Raw genomic sequence first — 19,441 nt, 5'->3', positions numbered from 1 at the left:
TGGAAGTGAGAGCGTGAGGGAAATGGCTGATTCGCCATTTTGAGGTTTTTAAATGCGATAAAAGCAGTGGTGGGATCCAAAAATTTTAGTAACAGGTTCCCATGGTGGTGGGATTCAAACTGTGGCGTAGCGCCAGTGGGGCTGGGAGGGGCACGACGGGGGCGTGGCTGGGCATTCCGGGGGCGGGGCATTCCAGGGCGGGGCTGTGGCAAGGGCGCAGCCGCTGCACCGATCCTTGGGCGGGAAACGAATGCACGCAGAGTAGGTTACTAATTATTTGTGTGTGCCGAGAGGGGGTTACTAATGGGTGATTTTGGCCTTAGTTATGCCCCTCCTCTCAACAAAAGCGCGCAGAACTTGGAGCAGTCTAGCAGGAGGTGCACCGGCGTGCGTGGCAGCCTGTGCCTGCGTGCATTCGTCTCCCGCCCAAGGACCGGTGCAGCGGTTGCATCCTTACCACAGCCCCGCCCAGGAATGCCCCACCCCCAGAATGCCCAGTCATGCCCCCGTCGTGCCCCGCCCAGCCCCATTGGCACTACGCCACAGTTTGAATCCCACCACCATGGGAACCTGGATAGCTTTAAAAGGGGCTTGGACAGATTTATGGAGGAGAAGTCGATTTATGGCTACCAATCTTGATCCTCTTTGATCTGAGATTGCAAATGCCTTAACAGACCAGGTGATCGGGAGCAACAGCCGCAGAAGGCCATTGCGTTCACATCCTACATGTGAGCTCCCAAAGGCACCTGGTAAGCCACTGCGAGTAGCAGAGAGCTGGACTAGATGGACTTTGGTCTGATCCAGCTGGCTTGTTCTTATGTTCTTATGTTCTTAACCTGTTACTAACATTTTTGGATCCCGCCACTGCTCAGATGGTTTTGCACCATTCAACAATCCACTCCCCTACCCCGCCCCAGATCTATCAAGACAGTGATTCATTGATAGGAGAGGGCAGCATTTTTCAAAATCCCCCATCATCACATTTGCGCTCAGCCCTATTGCATGGCAAAATTAACATCCCAGATTTCAAAATCTCAGGTGTGTGTAAGTAGATGTCAAAATTCAAATCTGATTTCACCATTGGAATCTGGGCTTTGTCACATAAACCCTGCTTGAACTGGCTTATGATCCACAGGTCTGGCAGAACAGCTCCATCTTACGGGCCCTACATTCCACCAGGCCAGGGCCAGAGTTGAAAAGGCCCTGACTCTGATGATAGCCAGACATTTTTTGGTCCAGGGACCACCAGTAGGTTGCTGTTTGCAGAACACAGTGTATTGGGAATGTATTGGGGGAGGCCGTTGCCCCGCTCAGTTCTGTGCTCAGTGTTACTGAGTTTGTTTTATTGTGATTTCTTGGTTGCAAGCAGCAGTGGCGTAGGAGGTTAAGAGCTCGTGTATCTAATCTGGAGGAACCGGGTTTGATTCCCAGCTCTGCCGCCTGAGCTGTGGAGGCTTATCTGGGGAATTCAGATTAGCCTGTGCACTCCCACACATGCCAGCTGGGTGACCTTGGGCTAGTCACAGTTCTTTGGAGCTCTCTCAGCTCCACCTACCTCACAGGGTGTTTTTTGTGAGGGGGGAAGGGCTAGGACAGTGGTGGTGAACTTTTGGCACTCCATATGTTATGGACTACAATTCCCATCAGCCCCTGCCAGAATGGCCATTTGACCATGCTGGCAAGGGCTGATGGGAATTGTAGTCCATAACATCTGGAGTGCCAAAGGTTCGCCACCACGGGGCTAGGAGATTGTAAGCCCCTTTGAGTCTCCTGCAGGAGAGAAAGGGGGGATATAAATCCAGAACTACTACTACTACTACTACTACTACTACTACTACTACTACTACTACTACTACTACTACTACTACTACTACTACTACTACTACTCTTCTTTTTCTATAATTTGCAAATCAGCTCAGGGTCTCTGTTGAGAGAGCAGTGAATAAATCAATTAATGACGATGATGACCTTCAACCTTTATTGCTGATGGACACGCAGAACTGAGATCACGCAGATGTCATTTTGGATTTCAGGTCTCCGGGTGCCTTGGCAAGAAGGCGACTTTCAGAAGCGCCTCCTGAATGTCCCCCAGGAATTGTACGAGAAGGGCTGCGTGACAGACGTGGACCACGGGCTCAGGGTAGGCCTTGCTTCCAGGACACCCTTGTGTTGCAGAGCTTTAACTTTTGACATCAAAATTCACATGTCTCTCTAAACTAGGGGTTTTGAACTCATTTGTTATGAGGGCCGGATATGACATAAATGTGACCTTATCAATTCCCACTGGGATTGTCACCGCCATCCCAAACAGAGCTGTCACGAGCAGCTATTTTGTTCCTGTGCTGATTTGGGTTTTGGGAGAGCATCCCAAATGTATCGCTGTCTTTCCCTTCCTAATTCGAGAGCTCCAGTGTGCGCACATGATTCTGTAAGGATCTCTGTATCTCCAGTTCTAAGTGGCTGCGGTGGTGGTGAAGACAGTAACATTAGGAAGATGGGGAAGTTTGTACTGTAAAGTTTTGGAAACTTTGCTTCAGATAACATTTGGGGATACATCTTTGTTAAAGTAGATGTCTCAGTAGTGGAAGTTTGTCAGGTTACTTCTGTTGTCCGAACTGCAAAGCATGCACATATTCTGTGGGATGAGAAACATCCAGTGGGCCATCATTTGTAGAAGTTAGGGCTCATCGGGTTGAAGAAATCTGGGTCGGTGAATAATGGATTCATGACAGTATTTTCAACCCGCCTGTAAATCAAGGGGTAGTTTTGAAGAAATAGAATGGCTAGATGATGATGATGATGATGATGATGATGATGATGATGATGATGATGATGATGATGATGATGATGATGATGATGATGAAGATAAACCGCCCTACCCCCGAAGGGCGCAGGGCGGCGTACAACAGCAAATAACAAGACAATAAAACAAATCGAATAGCCCCAATTAAAACAATACAAAACCTTAAAACTATTAAAACTATAGCAGCAGTAACCTACAGAAAATGAATAATAATAAAAGGCGTCTGGGATCAAACCCCCAGTGGACAAACCCTGGGCGGGAGGGGGTAGCCAGATGGTCAGATATATAGCCAATGCGCGGGCAACAAAAGAGGGGCGGGCTCAGCGGCCGTCCCCCCCAAAAGCCCGGTGGAACAACACAGTTTTGCAGGCCCTGCGGAACTCTCCGAGGTCCCGCGGGGCCCTAACTGCTGGAGGAAGAGCGTTCCACCAGGCAAGGGCCAGGGCAGTAAATGGCGTGGAGGTCAGCCGCATCATGGAGGGGCCGGAGACCACCAACAGATTCGCCTCCGCTGATCGGAGGACGTGTTGCAGTGGGTGCCATCTTGGAAGAGGCATCCCTGTCCTGGCGAGAGTGAGGGTCATGCTTCTTCTAAGTTGGGGGGGATGGGGGGCAGCTGGCTCAAGTATCATCACAGCAGCAGCATCTCAAAGAGAGGTCTTGCCTTCTCTCTGAATGAAGGGAAAGGAATCTTCTGATATGGTTTCTGTCGCTCTGCCGTGTTTATGAGCACTAGCGGTAGAATTAATTGGATTCTTTAAAAACGGCTTTCCCGGTTAATTGGTAGTCCCTTTCTAGTTAACCAGTAGGTCTTTAACTGGTTCGTGTCACATGTTCATCAACCAAATTTGGCAGTACTGATAGGCCCTTTCCGCACACGCAAAATAATGCATTTTCAAACCACTTTCACAACTATTGTCGAAGGCTTTCACGGCCGGAATCACTTGGGTGTTAGCACCCAAGTGATTCCGGCCGTGAAAGCCTTCGACAATACATTGAACATCTCTACGGGGAGAAATTGTTCCAAGACACCAGCACACTTTCACAACTGTTTGCAAGTGGATTTTGCCATTCCGCACAGCTTCGAAGAGCACTGAAAGCAGTTTGAAAGTGCATTATTCTGCATGTGCGGAATGAGCCTAAAACAAATTTGCCTTCGGCTTACGTAGTGAAGTATTTACTTAGTGATGCATCTTATGAGATAACCTTTAGAAAGTAATATCTCAAAGACAGTACTAAAATGTGTCCCTCGATGTATCAAATCATCTAAATTACATTGATTTAATGTCTGAGGCTCAAGTCATTGTAATAAACATGAGAAGTCGTTCAAATCGTTTTTAATTAACATATGGATATCACAATAGGTCTCCAGAAAGTTTGTGTATAATTTATCCTAAGTGTATTGGAGAGGGAAAAAAATCATATTGAGGGGGAGAATTCCCCTCTTCTCCCTCCCAGCGTTCCCTAACGGGTGTCCCCAACTTACCTCTGAAACAAAAAGGGTTAGTTCCAAGCTTCTTTTCATGAGAGTCTCCTCTCTAGATCTTCTTGTTACTTATCTTGTCTTACTTATCATTTTAACTCTTGATTCTCTCCCTACTTCCTTAGGCAGCTGAAGAAATTGGCTACCCAATCATGATCAAAGCCTCTGAAGGAGGAGGAGGAAAAGGAATCAGGAAAGTGAACAACCCTGATGACTTCCCCAACCTCTTCCGACAGGTATGTCATCCTCTTCTTCTACTGAAAGCCAATGAAACGTCAGCATGTGTATGTACTAGGGTTCCCCAATATGGCGCCTGGGGGGGGGGGAGGAGGCTGTGGCGCCCACCACTACTTCCCTTGGAGCCCTCCAAGCTTTTCAGAAAGTGGGTGGAGCCATTGTAAAGCAAGCATTGTTATTGGCTCCTCTCATTCAAACGGAAGGGTTTCCCGTGCCTTGCGAAGTGGGACGGGAAGGCATTGCATTTGACTCCGCCCTCTGCAGTGGCCATTTTAGTAGAGGCTTTGATGCCTGCGGCAGCCATTTTGGATCGGTACTCTCCTGTCCCTCTCAAAATTATTTTTTGTGACAGCAGGACCAAAAGAGGTTGGGGTCTTTGTGTATACCAGTGGTGGCGAACCTATGGCACGGGTGCCAGAGGTGGCACTCAGAGCTCTCTCTGTGGGCACAAACAGAGTCCCCCCCCCCACACACATCTAGGCTGGCCTGGACCACTGGGCTCGATTATTAGCATTAAACCTAAGACCTAGTTTTGGGGAAGCAGTGTAGGTAACCCTGTTAAGCACTGTTAAACCCCACTGATTTTCATGCGAAGAACTAAAGCACAATCCTTTATCTGGGAGTAAGCTCGGTTGCTGGCAATGGGGCTTGCTTCTGAGTAAGCCCTCCTAGGGTCATGATTCACTCGTCGGAAGAGTTGCACAGTTGCTTCAAAGCCACCGACTACCACCAAGCTTACTCCCAAGTAACGCACGCCTCGGAGCCAACCGTTTTTTCCTAAACTAAAACCTCAGCATTCTGGTTACATTGCCGTGTTGTCACTTTGTGATAAATAAGTGGGTTTGGGGTTCCAATTTGGGCACTCGGTCTCGAAAAGGTTCGCTATCACTGGTGTATAGTCAGTCAGTCAACGATTTATTGTTTGAGCCATTGGCTATAACAATACAGAGATACATGCAGTTAAAACAGTAACTTAATTAAAACAATAATTTAAATTAAAACGATAACTTAGTTTTACATTAAAATATAAATTACTAGTATTCGCAATCTCTAGATTAAAATGCCCCATCGAATACGTCAGATGTTTCTGCAGCTTCTTCAGCTAGTCTAAGTTAACCTCCAGTACTTTGGAACATCAAACAGCGCTTTAAATACTTTGCTCGTAATTTCCTAGCCGCCGGGGCAAAGAGAGCCATCTTGTAAGAAACATAGGAATCAATATCAGATAATAAGAAAATCAGTTTCTCATCATCGGACAAAAAAGCTGTCCTAGGTAGTATTGGCTCCAAAAACCTTTTCCTTATTTCAGAATATAAAGGACAGGAGAGTATGTAATGAAAGAGATCCTCAGGCTCTTGTTTTCCACAGATACAAAAGCACTGAGAAAATGGTACTCGTGTGTATCTACCACTAAGCACTGCTGAAGGCATTGATTGTAATCTAATAGAAGTGTAAGCTGTTCTTAGGTTTCTTGTTAGTTAGTGGTCAGATATGTAGCTCTAACATGATCTCTTTTAAATAGTTTATACCATGGAGCAGTTTTTGTCTGGACTATTAATTGTCTGTTTATTCTGGCATCTTCTCTGTACACCCAGTCTCGGAGTTCAGCATTGGATGTTGAAACTCTTAATAAATCATCTGCACTGGTGTATACAAATAATGCAAAGAGGGCACACTATTTTTTGCATAATTTATTCTGTGCTCTCTAGTCTAGGAGAGAGGTCAGCCCCCTCCCCATCCTCTAACTGTAAAAGTGCAGGCCGAAGGGGCTAATGCCCAGAAATAAAGCATCAGTGCTATGCAGGCGGTCCAAAATTCAGTCGCTGGCATTCCCAGTTAAAAGGCTCCTGGCTAGCAGGAGTCGGAAAGGCACATCTTTTGTTGAAGAGAGTAGCTTCCAGTAAACAGGAAGGCAACCTTATTACTACTTCTAGTGGGCCATCACTCAGACGTAGATTACATACTTGAATGTGATCGATTTCTAGTTGGAAAAAAAAATCTCATACCTGAGGCCCCGTGAGATTTTTTGAGAAGCTATTTTCACCTCTTTGGCTTCTGGAATTCGACCACGATTGCAAGAGCTGGGAGATTTCAAGGTGTTTTATTCGCTGACAGACGATGCCCATGCTCTGTAAATGCCGTGGATCCAATACAGCATATCCTCCTAGAATGTCAGCTACACTCTGCGTTACGTAGTCACTATATAACCCCGATTATTAAAGCAGAGGCCCCTTCCGCACACGCAAAATAATGCGTTTTCAAACCACTTTCACAACTGTTTGCAAGTGGATTTTGCTATTCCGCACAGCGTCAAAGAGCACTGAAAGCAGTTTGGAAGTGCATTATTCTGCATGTGCGGAATGAGCCTAAAACAAATTTGCCTTCAGCTTACGTAGTGAAGTATTTACTTAGTGATGCATCTTCTGAGATAACCTTTAGGGTCGCTACATATCTAGCGGAAGTAATATCTCAAAGATGGTACTAAAATGTGTCCCTCGATGTACCAAATCATCTAAATTACATTGATTTAATGTCTGAGGCTCAAGTCATTGTAATAAACGTGAGAAGTCGTTCAAATCGGATTTAATTAACATATGAATATCACAATAGGTCTCCAGAAAGTTTGTGTATAATTTATCCTAACTTAGTGTATTGGATTCCTCGTTGTATTGTTGCTTATGATATGAACATACTGTATTCAGAATTATTTATGCCTAATAAAGGTTTACTGTACTGTACTGTTTTCATTTTAACATTCAATCTGAAATGGTCAAAAGCTCAACCTTTTTATTTGTCTATTTTCTTTTTAAAAGCATAAAGTTTGTGACCCATGTACCTCTCAGCCACTCATACTGTCAAGAACTCTAGGTCTTATGGAAGAATAACAGAGGAGTCTGATGGCATCTTGCAGATGGATAACATTTATTCCAGCATGAACTTTCCTGAGTCAGAGCTCACGTCTTCAGATGCCATGAAGGGAAAATCATATTATACATTTATGTAGGAAAAATCCTAGCTAGGGAGAGCGGGCTGGAGGAGTTGGGGCCAGAGAGAGTGGAGCCTGATGTGAATCCCGTCAAAAATCTTTCAGGGATTGTTTCCTGCGTAAGGAGCTCTTTATCGCATCTGAAGGAGGGAGGTTTGACTCACAAGAGTTTTATGCGGAGATAAATGTTACTTTTTAAGGTGCCACTGCTCTTTGCCTTTCTTTCTTTCTTTCTTTCTTTCTTTCTTTCTTTCTTTCTTTCTTTCTTTCTTTCTTTCTTTCTTTCTTTCTTTCTTTCTTTCTTTCTTTCTTTCTTTCTTTCTTTCTTTCTTTCTTTCTTTCTTTCTTTCTTTCTCTCTTTCTCTCTTTCTCTCTTTCTCTCTTTCTCTCTTTCTTTCTCTCCCTCCCTCCCTCCCTCTCGTTCTTTCTTTCTTTCTTTCTTTCTTTCTTTCTTTCTTTCTTTCTTTCTTTCTTTCTTTCTTTCTTTCTTTCTTTCTTTCTTTCTTTCTTTCTTTCTTTCTTTCTTTCTTTCTTTCTTTCTTTCTTTCTTTCTTTCTTTCCCGCCCTCCCCCAAGGGGCTCAGGGCGGTTAACAACAAGTCGTTAAAACATAATAAATAATTAAAACAATCAACCCTTCCCACAGGCTAAGAACCATTTACTTTTGATGGCGTCAGATTTCTTCTCTCCCCCTTTCGCTGTGCCCACAGGAGGCCAGGTGTTATTATAGCGATATAGCTCTCAATTAGATGTTACCCCGGCTGGCCAAATGCCTGGCGGAACAGGTCCATTTTGCAAGTCCTGTGGGAACTCTGTGTATCCTGCAGGGCTCTGATCTCACCTGGGAGCCTGTTCCACCAGGTAGGGGCCAGGGCTGTAAAGTTTTGTTACAATAGACTATCGTGGCTAACTAGAATGGGTGGAAGAAGCCCACCATGCAGTTGAGATGATCACCAGCTGGGGGCAGTACTGGGATGGGGAAGGGTTTTCATTTGGGGTGCTTCCCATACGACAAAGGAGCGTCTCATGGTATCGGGTCGGCCCATGGACAGAACATGCTGCTCACAATTGGAGCGGCGGCAGACGGGGGCTTTGGAGGAATGACCGGCTGTTCTTCAGGACTGCGCTAGACCTTTCCGCTTTGATCTTGTTTGGGAGAGATACCTGCTGTGTGAAGGTGATGGGGTTAAAATCATCGCCTGGCAGTTTTAACTCAGAGGCTTCCAACCTTTCTGATTTCTGAACAATGAAAAATAATCCAGAGCCGGTCCCCCCTGCCATCCCAACGGGTTACCTGATTCTGACTGGTAAAAAAGATATTAAATGAGCGAAAGGCTTTTTTAAAAAAGCCTAGAGCAGATCTTTGTGCCATCTTCTCAGAGGTGGGATCCAGCAGGTTCTCACAGGTTCCCGAGAGTAGGTTACTAATTATTTGCGTGTGCCGAGAGGGGGTTACTAATTGGTGATTTTGCCTTAGTTACACTCCTCCTCTCAGCAGTAGCGCGCAGAACTTGAAGCAGTCTAGCAGGAGGTGCACCGGCGTGCGCGGCAGCCTGCGCCTGCGTGCATTCGTTTCCCGCCCAAGGACCGGCGCAGCGGCTGCGTCCTTGCCACAGCCCCACCCAGGAATGCCCCGCCCCTGGAATGCCCGGCCAAGCCTTATTGGCATTACGCCATAGTTTGAATCCCACCACCATGGGAACCTGTTACTAAAATTTTTGGATCCCACCACTGCATCTTCTCCTGAGTCTTCTAATGGTGACATGAACCGCTGAGCAGCAGTGAGAGCTATTGGTAGCTGACAAACCACCTGGTCTTGAGCCACATCTAAGCTGGACGTGAGCACCCATCCTGTCAGCAACGATGGGCTGATATCTTGTGGCCCGTTTGTTTCCCAGGTGCAGGCGGAAGTGCCAGGGTCCCCTATCTTTGTGATGCGCCTTGCAAAACAGTCTCGGCACCTGGAGGTCCAGATCCTCGCCGACCAGTACGGCAACGCCATCTCTCTCTTTGGCCGTGACTGTTCAGTGCAGCGCCGGCACCAGAAGATCATTGAGGAAGCTCCGGCCTCCATCGCCACGTTGGCGGTGTTCGAACACATGGAACAGGTAGGTGGGAATGGGTCTGGAAACTTCACATGGGAGAAGACTGACCCCAGATAGTTGTTGTTGTTGTTTTTTAAGGTGGCAAACTAGATCAATACATCATAGGCGGGTTTGTCATCATTTGTATACGACAGGAATAGCTCAGAGGTGGTTGGTAGAACTGTTGCTTCTTGGTCAGAAAGACACAGATGTAATCTCTAGTCTGCCTAGCTGAGGTGCAGAGGTGGGACCCAGCAGCTTCTCACAGGCTCCCGAGAGTAGGTTACTAATTATTTGTGTGTGCCGAGAGGGGGTTACTAATGGGTGATTTTGCCACGTGATTTTGGCCTTAGTAACGGCCCTCCTCTCAGCAGTAGCGCGCAGAACTTGAAGCAGTCTAGCAGGAGGTGCACCGGCGTGCGTGGCACCCTGCGCCTGTGTGCATTCGTTTCCCACCCAAGGACCGGCGTCCATGCCACAGCCCTGCCCAGGAATGCCCCGCCCCTGGGATGCCTGGCCACGCCCCCATCATGTCCAGCTCCATTGGCGCTACGCCACAGTTTGAATCCCACCACCATGGGAACCTGTTACTAAAATGTTTGGATCCCACCACTGCTGAGGTGGTTTGGATTCACGGCTGAAGGAGATCCTTGTTTGAATGTCCTGCAGCTCATCTATGCACTGGTGAACATCCGAAGAGCCCTGCTGGTTCAGACCAGTGGTCCACCTAGCCCAGCATCCTGTCTCACATGGTAGTCAACTGGCAGGGCATAGGCTGTGGTGGCGAACCTATGGCACTCCAGATGTTCATGGACTACAATTCCCACCTGCCCCTGCCAGCATGGCCAATTGGTAGTCATGGTCGCATCCTGTCTCACACGGTAGTTCCTCTGGCAGGGCAGAGGGTATAGAGACCAAGGCCTTCCCCTTTCCCTGATGCTGCCGCCCGGCTCTGATATTCAGAAGTTTCCAAGTCTATAGGCATCTCTATATTTAAAAGTAAAGGTTGTTCCCCACAAAGCACCAGACCCTTATTAACATAAGAACATAAGAACAAGCCAGCTGGATCAGAGCAGAGTCCATCTAGTCCAGCACTCTGCTACTCGCAGTGGCCCACCAGGTGCCTTTGGGAGCTCACAGGCAGGATGTGAAAGCAATGGCCTTCTGCGGCTGTTGCTCCCGAGCACCTGGACTGGTTAAGGCATTTGCAATCTCAGATCAAAGAGGATCAAGATTGGTAGCCATAGATCGACTTCTCCTCCATCAATCTATGCAAGCCTCTTTTAAAGCTATTCAAGTGAGTGGCCATCACCACCTCCTGTGGCAGCATATTCCAAACATCAATCACACGTTGCGTGAAGAAGTGTTTCCTTTTATTAGTCCTAATTCTTCCCCCCAGCATTTTCAATGGATGCCCCCTGGTTCTAGTATTGTGAGAAAGAGAGAAAAAATTCTCTCTGTCAACATTTTCTACCCCATGCATAATTTTATAGTCTTCAATCATATTGCCCCTCAGACGTCTCCTCTCCAAACTAAAGAGTCCCAAACGCTGCAGCCTCTCCTCATAGGGAAGGTGCTCCAGTCCCTCAATCATCCTCGTTGCCCTTCTCTGCACTTTTTCGATCTCTTTGATATCCTTTTTGAGATGTGGCGACCAGAACTGATTGATCCATGGGGTCAAGTCACATCACGTGTACTCGGCACGCGCAGTTTCCATTGGGTGTCTCCACAGAAATCCACTCGACGAACTACAGCCGCACAGGGAAGTTCGCTGCTGTCTTTCTTAGCTGTCACTTTAACGGTTGACCGGATTGATCCTGTTTTGTGTCTTTAGTGTGCTGTGAAGCTTGCCAAGATGGTGGGCTACGTCAGCGCGGGGACGGTGGAGTACCTTTACAGCCAGGACGGCAGCTTCTACTTCTTGGAGCTCAACCCTCGGCTGCAAGTGGAGCACCCTTGCACGGAGATGGTGGCGGATGTGAACTTGCCCGCGGCTCAGCTGCAGGTGAGTCGGAAGCCTCTGCAGAAGGAGATGCAAGCAGGTAAACCGGTTCTGCCGAATGAACCGGTTTTTCCAGATCCGTCTCCGTAAGCGGGAGGCCAGGGAGAGCTTCTTCAGGGGTTTAATCCTTGAGTTGGCGCAAGGGAATCGCAAGCCATGGCAGCACCCGAGCGAGATTGATCTGTGGATAAAGGCCGGGGAATTGAGAAATTTTTCCCTTGGCAAACATGAAACTTAGTTTGCTTTATGGGCCACTCCCAGTTCTTTTGCAACAGAGGGGCAGCAGTGGCGTAGGAGGTTAAGAGCTCGTGTATCTAATCTGGAGGAACCGGGTTTGATTCCCCACTCTGCCGCCTGAGCTGTGGAGGCTTCTCTGGGGAATTCAGATTAGCCTGTACACTCCCACACATGCCAGCTGGGTGACCTTGGGCTAGTCAGAGCTTCTCGGAGCTCTCTCAGCCCCACCTACCTCACAGGGTGTTTGTTGTGAGTGGGGGAGGGCAAGGAGATTGTCAGCCCCTTTGAGTCTCCTGCAGGAGAGAAAGGGGGGATATAAATCCAAACTCTTCTTCTTGGCCCCAAGTAAGAAGAAGAAGAGGAGTTTGGATTTGTATCCCACCTTTCTCTCCTGGCAGGAGACTCAAGGTGACTTACAAGCTCCTTCCCCCCCCCACAACAGACACCTTAAAGTGAGGTAGGTGGGGCTGACTAAAGCCCAGAAAGCTGGCAGGACCCATTGCACATAGAATCATAGAGTTGGCCTCTGCCCTATTAAAGGGTAGGTTCAGCAATTTAGATAAATCCGCAAGGTTATGCAGTTGCAAACTTAAAGTGGTTGAAACCCTGACTCACCAACTGTGCACTCCCACACACGCCAGCTGGGTGACCTTAGGCTAGTCACAGCTTCTCGGAGCTCTCTCAGCCCCACCAACCTCACAGGGTGTTTGTTGTGAGGGGAGAAGGGCAAGGAGTCCCTTTGAGTCTCCTGCAGGAGAGAAAGGGGGGATATAAATCCAAACAACTCCTCCTCCTCCTCCCCTCCTCCTCCCCCTCCTGCTCCTCCCCCTCCTGCTCCTCCTCCTCTTCTTCTTCTACTTCTTCTGTGACAGCATTTCAAAGAGTTAAAGAGAGCAATGATGTCCCCTCTCCGCCGCCTCTTCTCCATCCTGTGTCCCTTTGGACTGTGCCAGAAAGGCAGACCCAGCCTTGATTTTCCTTCGTGAATAAACAAACAAGTATCTTTATTTCTCTTCTTTAGATCGCCATGGGGATTCCTCTCCACAGGATCAAGGATATCCGGATGATGTATGGGGTCTCCCCCTGGGGAGACACAGCCATTGATTTTGATAACTCCGCCCACGTGCCTTGTCCCAGGGGCCACGTGATTGCTGCCCGCATCACCAGCGAAAATCCAGATGAGGTCAGCCTTTCTTTCCTGGTTATCTCTTGGTCTCGTTTAAAAAACAGCAAACATTTCATGCTGGTGGCTTTACTAGAATCCACAAAGGGCATGTTTTTATAAGCAACCTGGAAATTCTGTAAATATTCACCTGTAAAATCTGCAATAAAGTTGCCAGTCTCCGTGCATTCATGTCTGAGAAGTTGAGAAGCAAGCCTTTATTTGGCATAGACAACAGTACAACAATAATAAAAAACGGATTAAAAAGCATATACCAGTGATGGCGAACCTATGGCACGGGTGCCAGAGGTGGCACTCAGAGCCCTCTCTGTGGGCACGCGTGCACAGAGTTCGTCATGTGATAATAGTGTAATAATTTCATGGAGATTATTAGCATTAAACCTAAGACCTAGTTTTGGGGAAGCAGTGTAGGGAACCCTGTTAAGCACTGTTAAACCCCACTGATTTTCATGGGAAGAACGAAAACATGATCCCTTACCTGGGAGTAAGCTCGGTTGCTGACAATGGGGTTTGCTTCTGAGTAAACCCTCCTAGGGTCGTGATTCACCCGTTCGAAGCGTTGCACAGTTGCTTCAACGTAAAGCCACTGACTACCACCAAGCTTACTCCTGAGTAACGCATGCCTTGGAGCCAACCTTTTTTTCTATACTAAAACCTCAGTATTCAGGTTAAATTGCCGTGTTGGCACTTTGCGATAAATAAGTGGGTTTTGGGTTGCAGTTTGGGCACTTGGTCTCGAAAAGGTTCGTCATCACTGGCATATACAATACAGGAAATAAATGTTAGGTTGAAGGAAATCTACTGGCGTTCAGTAATTTCCAGGAGAAAGTCTGCCACTGTCATACAGAGAGAAGGATCAGGGTTGTCCATCAAGTAGTGTAATCTAATTAAATCGGGGAGATGGGGTAAATGTAAAGGAGTAAGATTCACATCCTTGGATCTGATTTCCTTGACTCTGAGACGGTGTAGTAATTGGTGGGCCAGAGATTCAACTGAGCCATCGTTACATGTTGCACCAATAAGTCCTTCTATCTGAGAAGTTGCATTAATATCTGAGAGGTTGAAACTTTGCCTGCGGTGGAGGTTTGCCTAACCTCCCCTCTGTCCTAGTGGGTGAGGAGGAAGATACTCTAGCCTGGGAAACCTAGATCTTGGTGGTGATGGGGAATTGAGAGAATACTCTTCAGACAGGGTTGTTTATATCCCAGCGATTAGAAAAACACAGCTGTTAGGTCTGTCCTGAGGAAGATAATCTGCGTTGCTCGGTTTGTTTTCCAGAGAGGAAGCCCTTATCAGGTTAGAGATGTATTTAGGCCCCGATTGTTGGATGCCTGCAGCAACTTGAAGGAGGCACTTTAGAGCAGGGGACTGGGAATCCACCTCCACAGCCCCTTTAGAAGCTAACGAGACCCTACTTCTTCTGGATGCCGCAGCATAAGCATAAGCATTTATTGTCATTGCGCACGCACAACGAAATTTACAGCGGCATTCCTCGATGCCCACAATTCCAGACTCATGCCCCATCCTCACTTGCCCCTTCCTCCACCCATCCCTACACAGCCCCAAACACATCAACACGAAGCCGCAGAGTTTATCACGGTTCAAAAAGAGAGTGTGCTGGATGAGACAGGTCTCCCAGAATATTTTGGGCTTTCTTTCGGCTTCGGGAATTATAGAGTTCTTCCAAGGAGGGGAGAGGGCAGCCGATAATCCTCTGTGCCGTAGTGATCACCCTTTGGAGCGCCTTTTTATTTATTTATTTATTTATTTTTCAAACTTATATACCGCCCAATCCCCGAAGGGCTCTGGGCGGTGAACAACATAAAATTCAAATACAAATAAACATAAAATCAAATACAATAATCTCTCAATAATATAAATTAAGATGCAGCAATTAATATGTAAGAATGCCCGTTAAAATCCTTCTTAAACCCTCCCAAGAGGAGAGAAGAAAGGGTGGGTTCTGTAGATGATAATGAACCCAAATTTCCATGGGGATGAAAGAGGGGGGGGGGGGCACCTTCAGCGGCTGGGCACTCCAAAGGCCCGGCGGAACAACTCCGTCTTACAGGCCCTGCGGAAATCACCAAGATCCCGCAGGGCCCGGAAAGCTGGAGGAAGAGTGTTCCACCAGGCAGGGGCCAGGGCTGTAAAGGTCCTGGCCCGAGTGGAGGCCAGCCGCATCATTGAGGGGCCAGGGACTACCAGTAAATTGGCCTCTGCTGAGCGCAGAGGTCTAGTGGGGACATATGGGGTAACGCGGTCCCATTCTATCTGCCACTGTGCAACTGGAGAACCATACACAGATGCAGTAGGTTAAGACACTCTCTATAGCACAGCGAAACTTTTGTCACTAGGTAAAGGGGGAAATTGGCATTTCAGTAACCAACTTTAATTAAAAACACATTGCTGCGTGGCCTATAGTAAGAGCCAGAATGCAAGAGAAGAGGAGGAGGAATATAACTCTCAGAGTAAACGGCAAGGATCCCTTCTCCTAGCCCAGCGCGTGCATTTGTACTAGCGGGATTTTAAGTTCATTTGTCTTTGGGAGAGCCACTCTGGCCGAAAAGAAGGGGCATAAATATACGAGTTAGCAAATATTTCACACCCATCTTCCTACTTGACCCTCAGTGAGTTTTAGGGCAATCTGCATTTTGTACATTAAAAAAGACTGCATCACACGAATTCACCTGAAAAACTGGTAAAGAACATTTTTGGGGGGTGATTAAACATGAAAATCCAGCCCTACCTGTGGACTGTGCAGGTCTTCATAATGTCACCTCTCGCTCTGCAGGGATTCAAACCCAGCTCTGGAACAGTCCAGGAACTGAATTTCCGCAGCAATAAGAACGTCTGGGGCTATTTCAGCGTGGCTGCCGCCGGGGGCCTTCACGAATTTGCTGACTCTCAGTTCGGTCACTGCTTCTCGTGGGGAGAAAACCGAGAGGAAGCCATCTCGTAAGTCGAGGGAATGAACTACGGGGAAAGCCTTAAGCCAGGGGTCCCCAAACTACGGCCCGGGGGCCAAATGTGGCCCCCTGAAGGCATTTATCCGGCCCGCCAGGCATGGCGGTGATGGCTCCATTCATGTGCAGTGGGGGCTCGAGGGAGAGGAGGAACCGGCCCCAACAGCTGTTGATTGCAATTACATGATGGCACCCACAAATCTCCATGCATTTTCTGACCCAGAGTTGGAAACCTTACATGTGGCAACGCCTGCTCCGCCCTTCCCTCTCGGCTACTCCATGTGTTGCTCTCAGGCTTTCTGTTCCGCCTCACTCCCATTGGCATCAGCCAGGCTGGCGAATCGCTTGCTGGCTGCTAGGGAGGAAGAACCCAGGAAGATACCTGATCCTGGGTTAGATGGAATGCTTCATTGGGAAAGTTCTGCTTTTTTTTACAGGGGAAGGTATTCCACAGCCTCCCCAACAATATTTGGAGCCCACCCTGTACTTGACATACTTTGGTCACTGTTCTAAAAATAGACCATGACAGAAAGGCTGAAAGGTGAAATCAAACATTTTACAATCATTTGTGCATTGTTCATAGTTTTTTTTAGTCCGGCCCTCCAACAGTCTGAGGGACAGTGAACTGGCCCCCTGTTTAAAAAGTTTGGGGACCCCTGCCTTAAGCGAACTAGGGGGAAATAGTCCGGATCGAGAAGCGCCACTTAGTCCGGGGCAGGATTTTGGCCGAAACTGATCCGTGTCTACTTTAATCTCGTGCGATCAAGGTCTGTGGTTGCCACCGGGTTACTGAAATGTCTGAGTCACTAGGGTGTGGGTGATGAATTTGGGGGATTGTGTAGTGCTTGACCTGGAAGGCCTTCCAGATCAAAGAGTCAGTAATCGATGGGATGTGAAGAAAGTCTTAGAGACCTACTTTTGGTGGTACATTCCTGAAGGGTTAAGCTGTAGAACCAATGAAACTCGATGTTCCGTTTACACCCTCTTTTCCACCTAGGTGTGAATGTGCGGCTTGTGGTTCCAAATCCAAACCCAAAACCTTTATTAGGCATAAAACCGGAGTGTGTCATGAATTCCAAATGCAATAAAAAGATCATTATTGCACAACTTGCAGTGCACAGAGTAAAAATGTAGCAACAGCTTCAGAGATTTCAGCATTAGAGTTATTTAGAAGCTTAGCCATTTTTATCTCATCAGAAAGGAGCATAAATCCTGCTGGTCATACAGTTCTCCAATCAGTTCTGATGTTGTTGTGTTTCGAACAGTGAAGCAGAATATGAGAAAGTGAATCAGTTGTATCAGGACAAAAACGACAGCAACGCTCATTTTGTGGGATATGTAGGGTAATTATTTGTATGTTACATGGGCTAGGAAGCAGCGGTTGATTACACGTGGGGAGAATCTCTGCGTACGCAGCTGTCACAGATGGCAGGCAGCAGCGGGGTCCCCGACTTTTTCGTGCCTGTGGGCACCTTTGAAATTTTGACACAGGCTGGTGGGCACAGCCACGGGAAGACTGCCACAAAATAGTGGCCGCAGGAAGCAGAGCCAGCCATGAAATGGCCGCCACAGCTAACCTTTGCTTATTGTGACCGTGGCTTCCTGCTGTCCCAGCCACGTTGTTCCTGCCTCCCCAAGGAGCCTTGGCTTGCCCCGGGTAGTTGCTGACTGGCCTTACAGCAGGCAACCAGCAACTCGCCTTCTCCTCCTGCAGGAGGAGAAAGGGGGGATATAAATCCAAACTCCTCCTCCTCCTCCTCCTCCTCCTCCTCCTCCTCCTCCTCCTCCTCCTCCTCCTCCTCCTCTTCTTCTTCTTCTTTTTCTTTTCTTTTTCTTTTCTTTTCCTTCTTTTCCTTCTCTTCCTTCTCCTTCTCCTTCTCCTTCTCCTTCTCCTTCTCCTTCTCCTTCTCCTTCTCCTTCTCCTTCTCCTTCTCCTTCTCCTTCTCCTTCTCCTCCTCCTCCTCCTCCTCCTCCTCCTCTTCTTCTTCTTCTTCTTCTTCTTCTTCTTCTTCTTCTTCTTCTTCTTCTTCTTCTTCTTCTTCTTCTTCTTCTTCTTCTTCTTCTTCTTCTTCTTCTTCTTCTTCTTCTTCTTCTTCTTCTTCTTCTTCTTCTTCTTCTTCTTCTTCTTCTTGACAACAGAGATCAGTTCTCCTGGAGAAAACAGCTGCTCTAAGCAGAGTCTACTGTAGGGGTGGCCAATCTATGGTGCTCCAATTGGCCAGGGGATGATGAGAATTGTAGCCCATGAACATCTGGAGCACCATAGGTTGCGAAACCCACCTAAGCGTCTGCTAAAGTGTAAAAGTTCAATAAATTGTTGATGGCCGGGCAACGCCTGGCATGACTACATTCCACAGCCCGGGCTGATGGGGCTTCTCCGGTGGAGACGTATCTCTGCGAGGAGATGAGACCTCCGTTCCCGCATAGAATCGGGAGGGATTGGGATGGACAGAGTTATAACCTGTGTTTCTGGCGGAGATCTTATTCCTGCACTCGCGTGTCGTGAGCTTTCTAGATGTCTGAATAAGCGGTCTTTACACCCCAAAAGCCTTTTATTTCTGCTTCTATGAATTCCGGCCCCTAAAGCAGCTGCCTCAACCTGCTCAACCTGCGCAACCCGCCCGCAGTATGGGGAGCGTGGAAGGGGATACTACAGACCTCCAATACCTGCCACGTTTGATGGGACGGCTTCCAAGCTTCCTACTTCATCTTTACCTTTCGATGCCCACATGGAAGACTATGGCGATTTATGCGGTCTGGCCGAAAAAAAATCACGGGACATCGGCTCAGTCCTGGATGGGGAAGTGACGGCAACTGGTTGTGACTCTTTTGAACCTGCAAGATGAAGATGCTGCGGTGCCGCATTCCTCCAAGCCTTAAGGGCTGCGGCTTCCAAGATCGGTGCTGAAAATGAAGCCATCCGCCATCAAAACTATTCAGCAAGGCAACGGCTTCGTTTGCAGGATTTGCCCCATTAATTTAGATGCGGCGGCTGCCGACTCCCTGAGTGGCCTGGCGCATGAAATCTTGAATACTTCTCGGATGCTGTTGGCGGCAAGCTCGTGAGCCCGGTGTTTTTTAATTAGCGGGTTCCCGCTATTGCTGATTGGATTGAACTGGGATCCCAGGTGGCGTCGTTTGGAATATACCGTGCGGGCCGCCCATGTAAAACCTGCCACTTTCGCCCACCAAGCCAAGCCCAGCCGCCCACGAGACCACCTCAGCGTCGCCCGACTGGGATTGTGTGTAATGCTCGCGGAGGACCAGGTCATCTGGCCTTAACTGCGAAAAGCAAAGCCAACGCTCCGACGCGCGCACCCATCTGCCAAGCCGGCATAAATCCGGGCCGCCCCAGGCTCATCTAAGGCAGTCATCAGTGACCCAGAGGAGGAAGCAGCTGTTTGCCTTTCTTCAGCCCCCATGGACATGGGTTCGACTCAGGCAGCGATTGAGTGAAGGCA

The 19,441-nt window shown here is 47.9% G+C and overlaps 1 protein-coding gene across 1 annotated transcript in view; it reads left to right on the top strand.

Moving 5' to 3' along the window:
* Positions 1 to 19,441, top strand: part of ACACA (acetyl-CoA carboxylase alpha) — a 246,860-nt gene that overhangs the window by 18,019 nt on the left and 209,400 nt on the right. The window contains 6 exon segments of the mRNA XM_048482780.1: positions 2,034 to 2,140; positions 4,412 to 4,522; positions 9,407 to 9,616; positions 11,427 to 11,597; positions 12,853 to 13,014; positions 15,809 to 15,972. Of these exon segments, the coding sequence (XP_048338737.1) occupies positions 2,034 to 2,140; positions 4,412 to 4,522; positions 9,407 to 9,616; positions 11,427 to 11,597; positions 12,853 to 13,014; positions 15,809 to 15,972 (925 nt within the window).

Source organism: Sphaerodactylus townsendi, unplaced genomic scaffold (assembly GCF_021028975.2).
Source record: "Sphaerodactylus townsendi isolate TG3544 unplaced genomic scaffold, MPM_Stown_v2.3 scaffold_22, whole genome shotgun sequence".
NCBI lineage: Eukaryota > Metazoa > Chordata > Lepidosauria > Squamata > Sphaerodactylidae > Sphaerodactylus > Sphaerodactylus townsendi.
The sequence above is the reverse complement of the archived record's forward strand: the minus strand, read 5'-3'. Positions and strand labels throughout refer to the sequence as shown.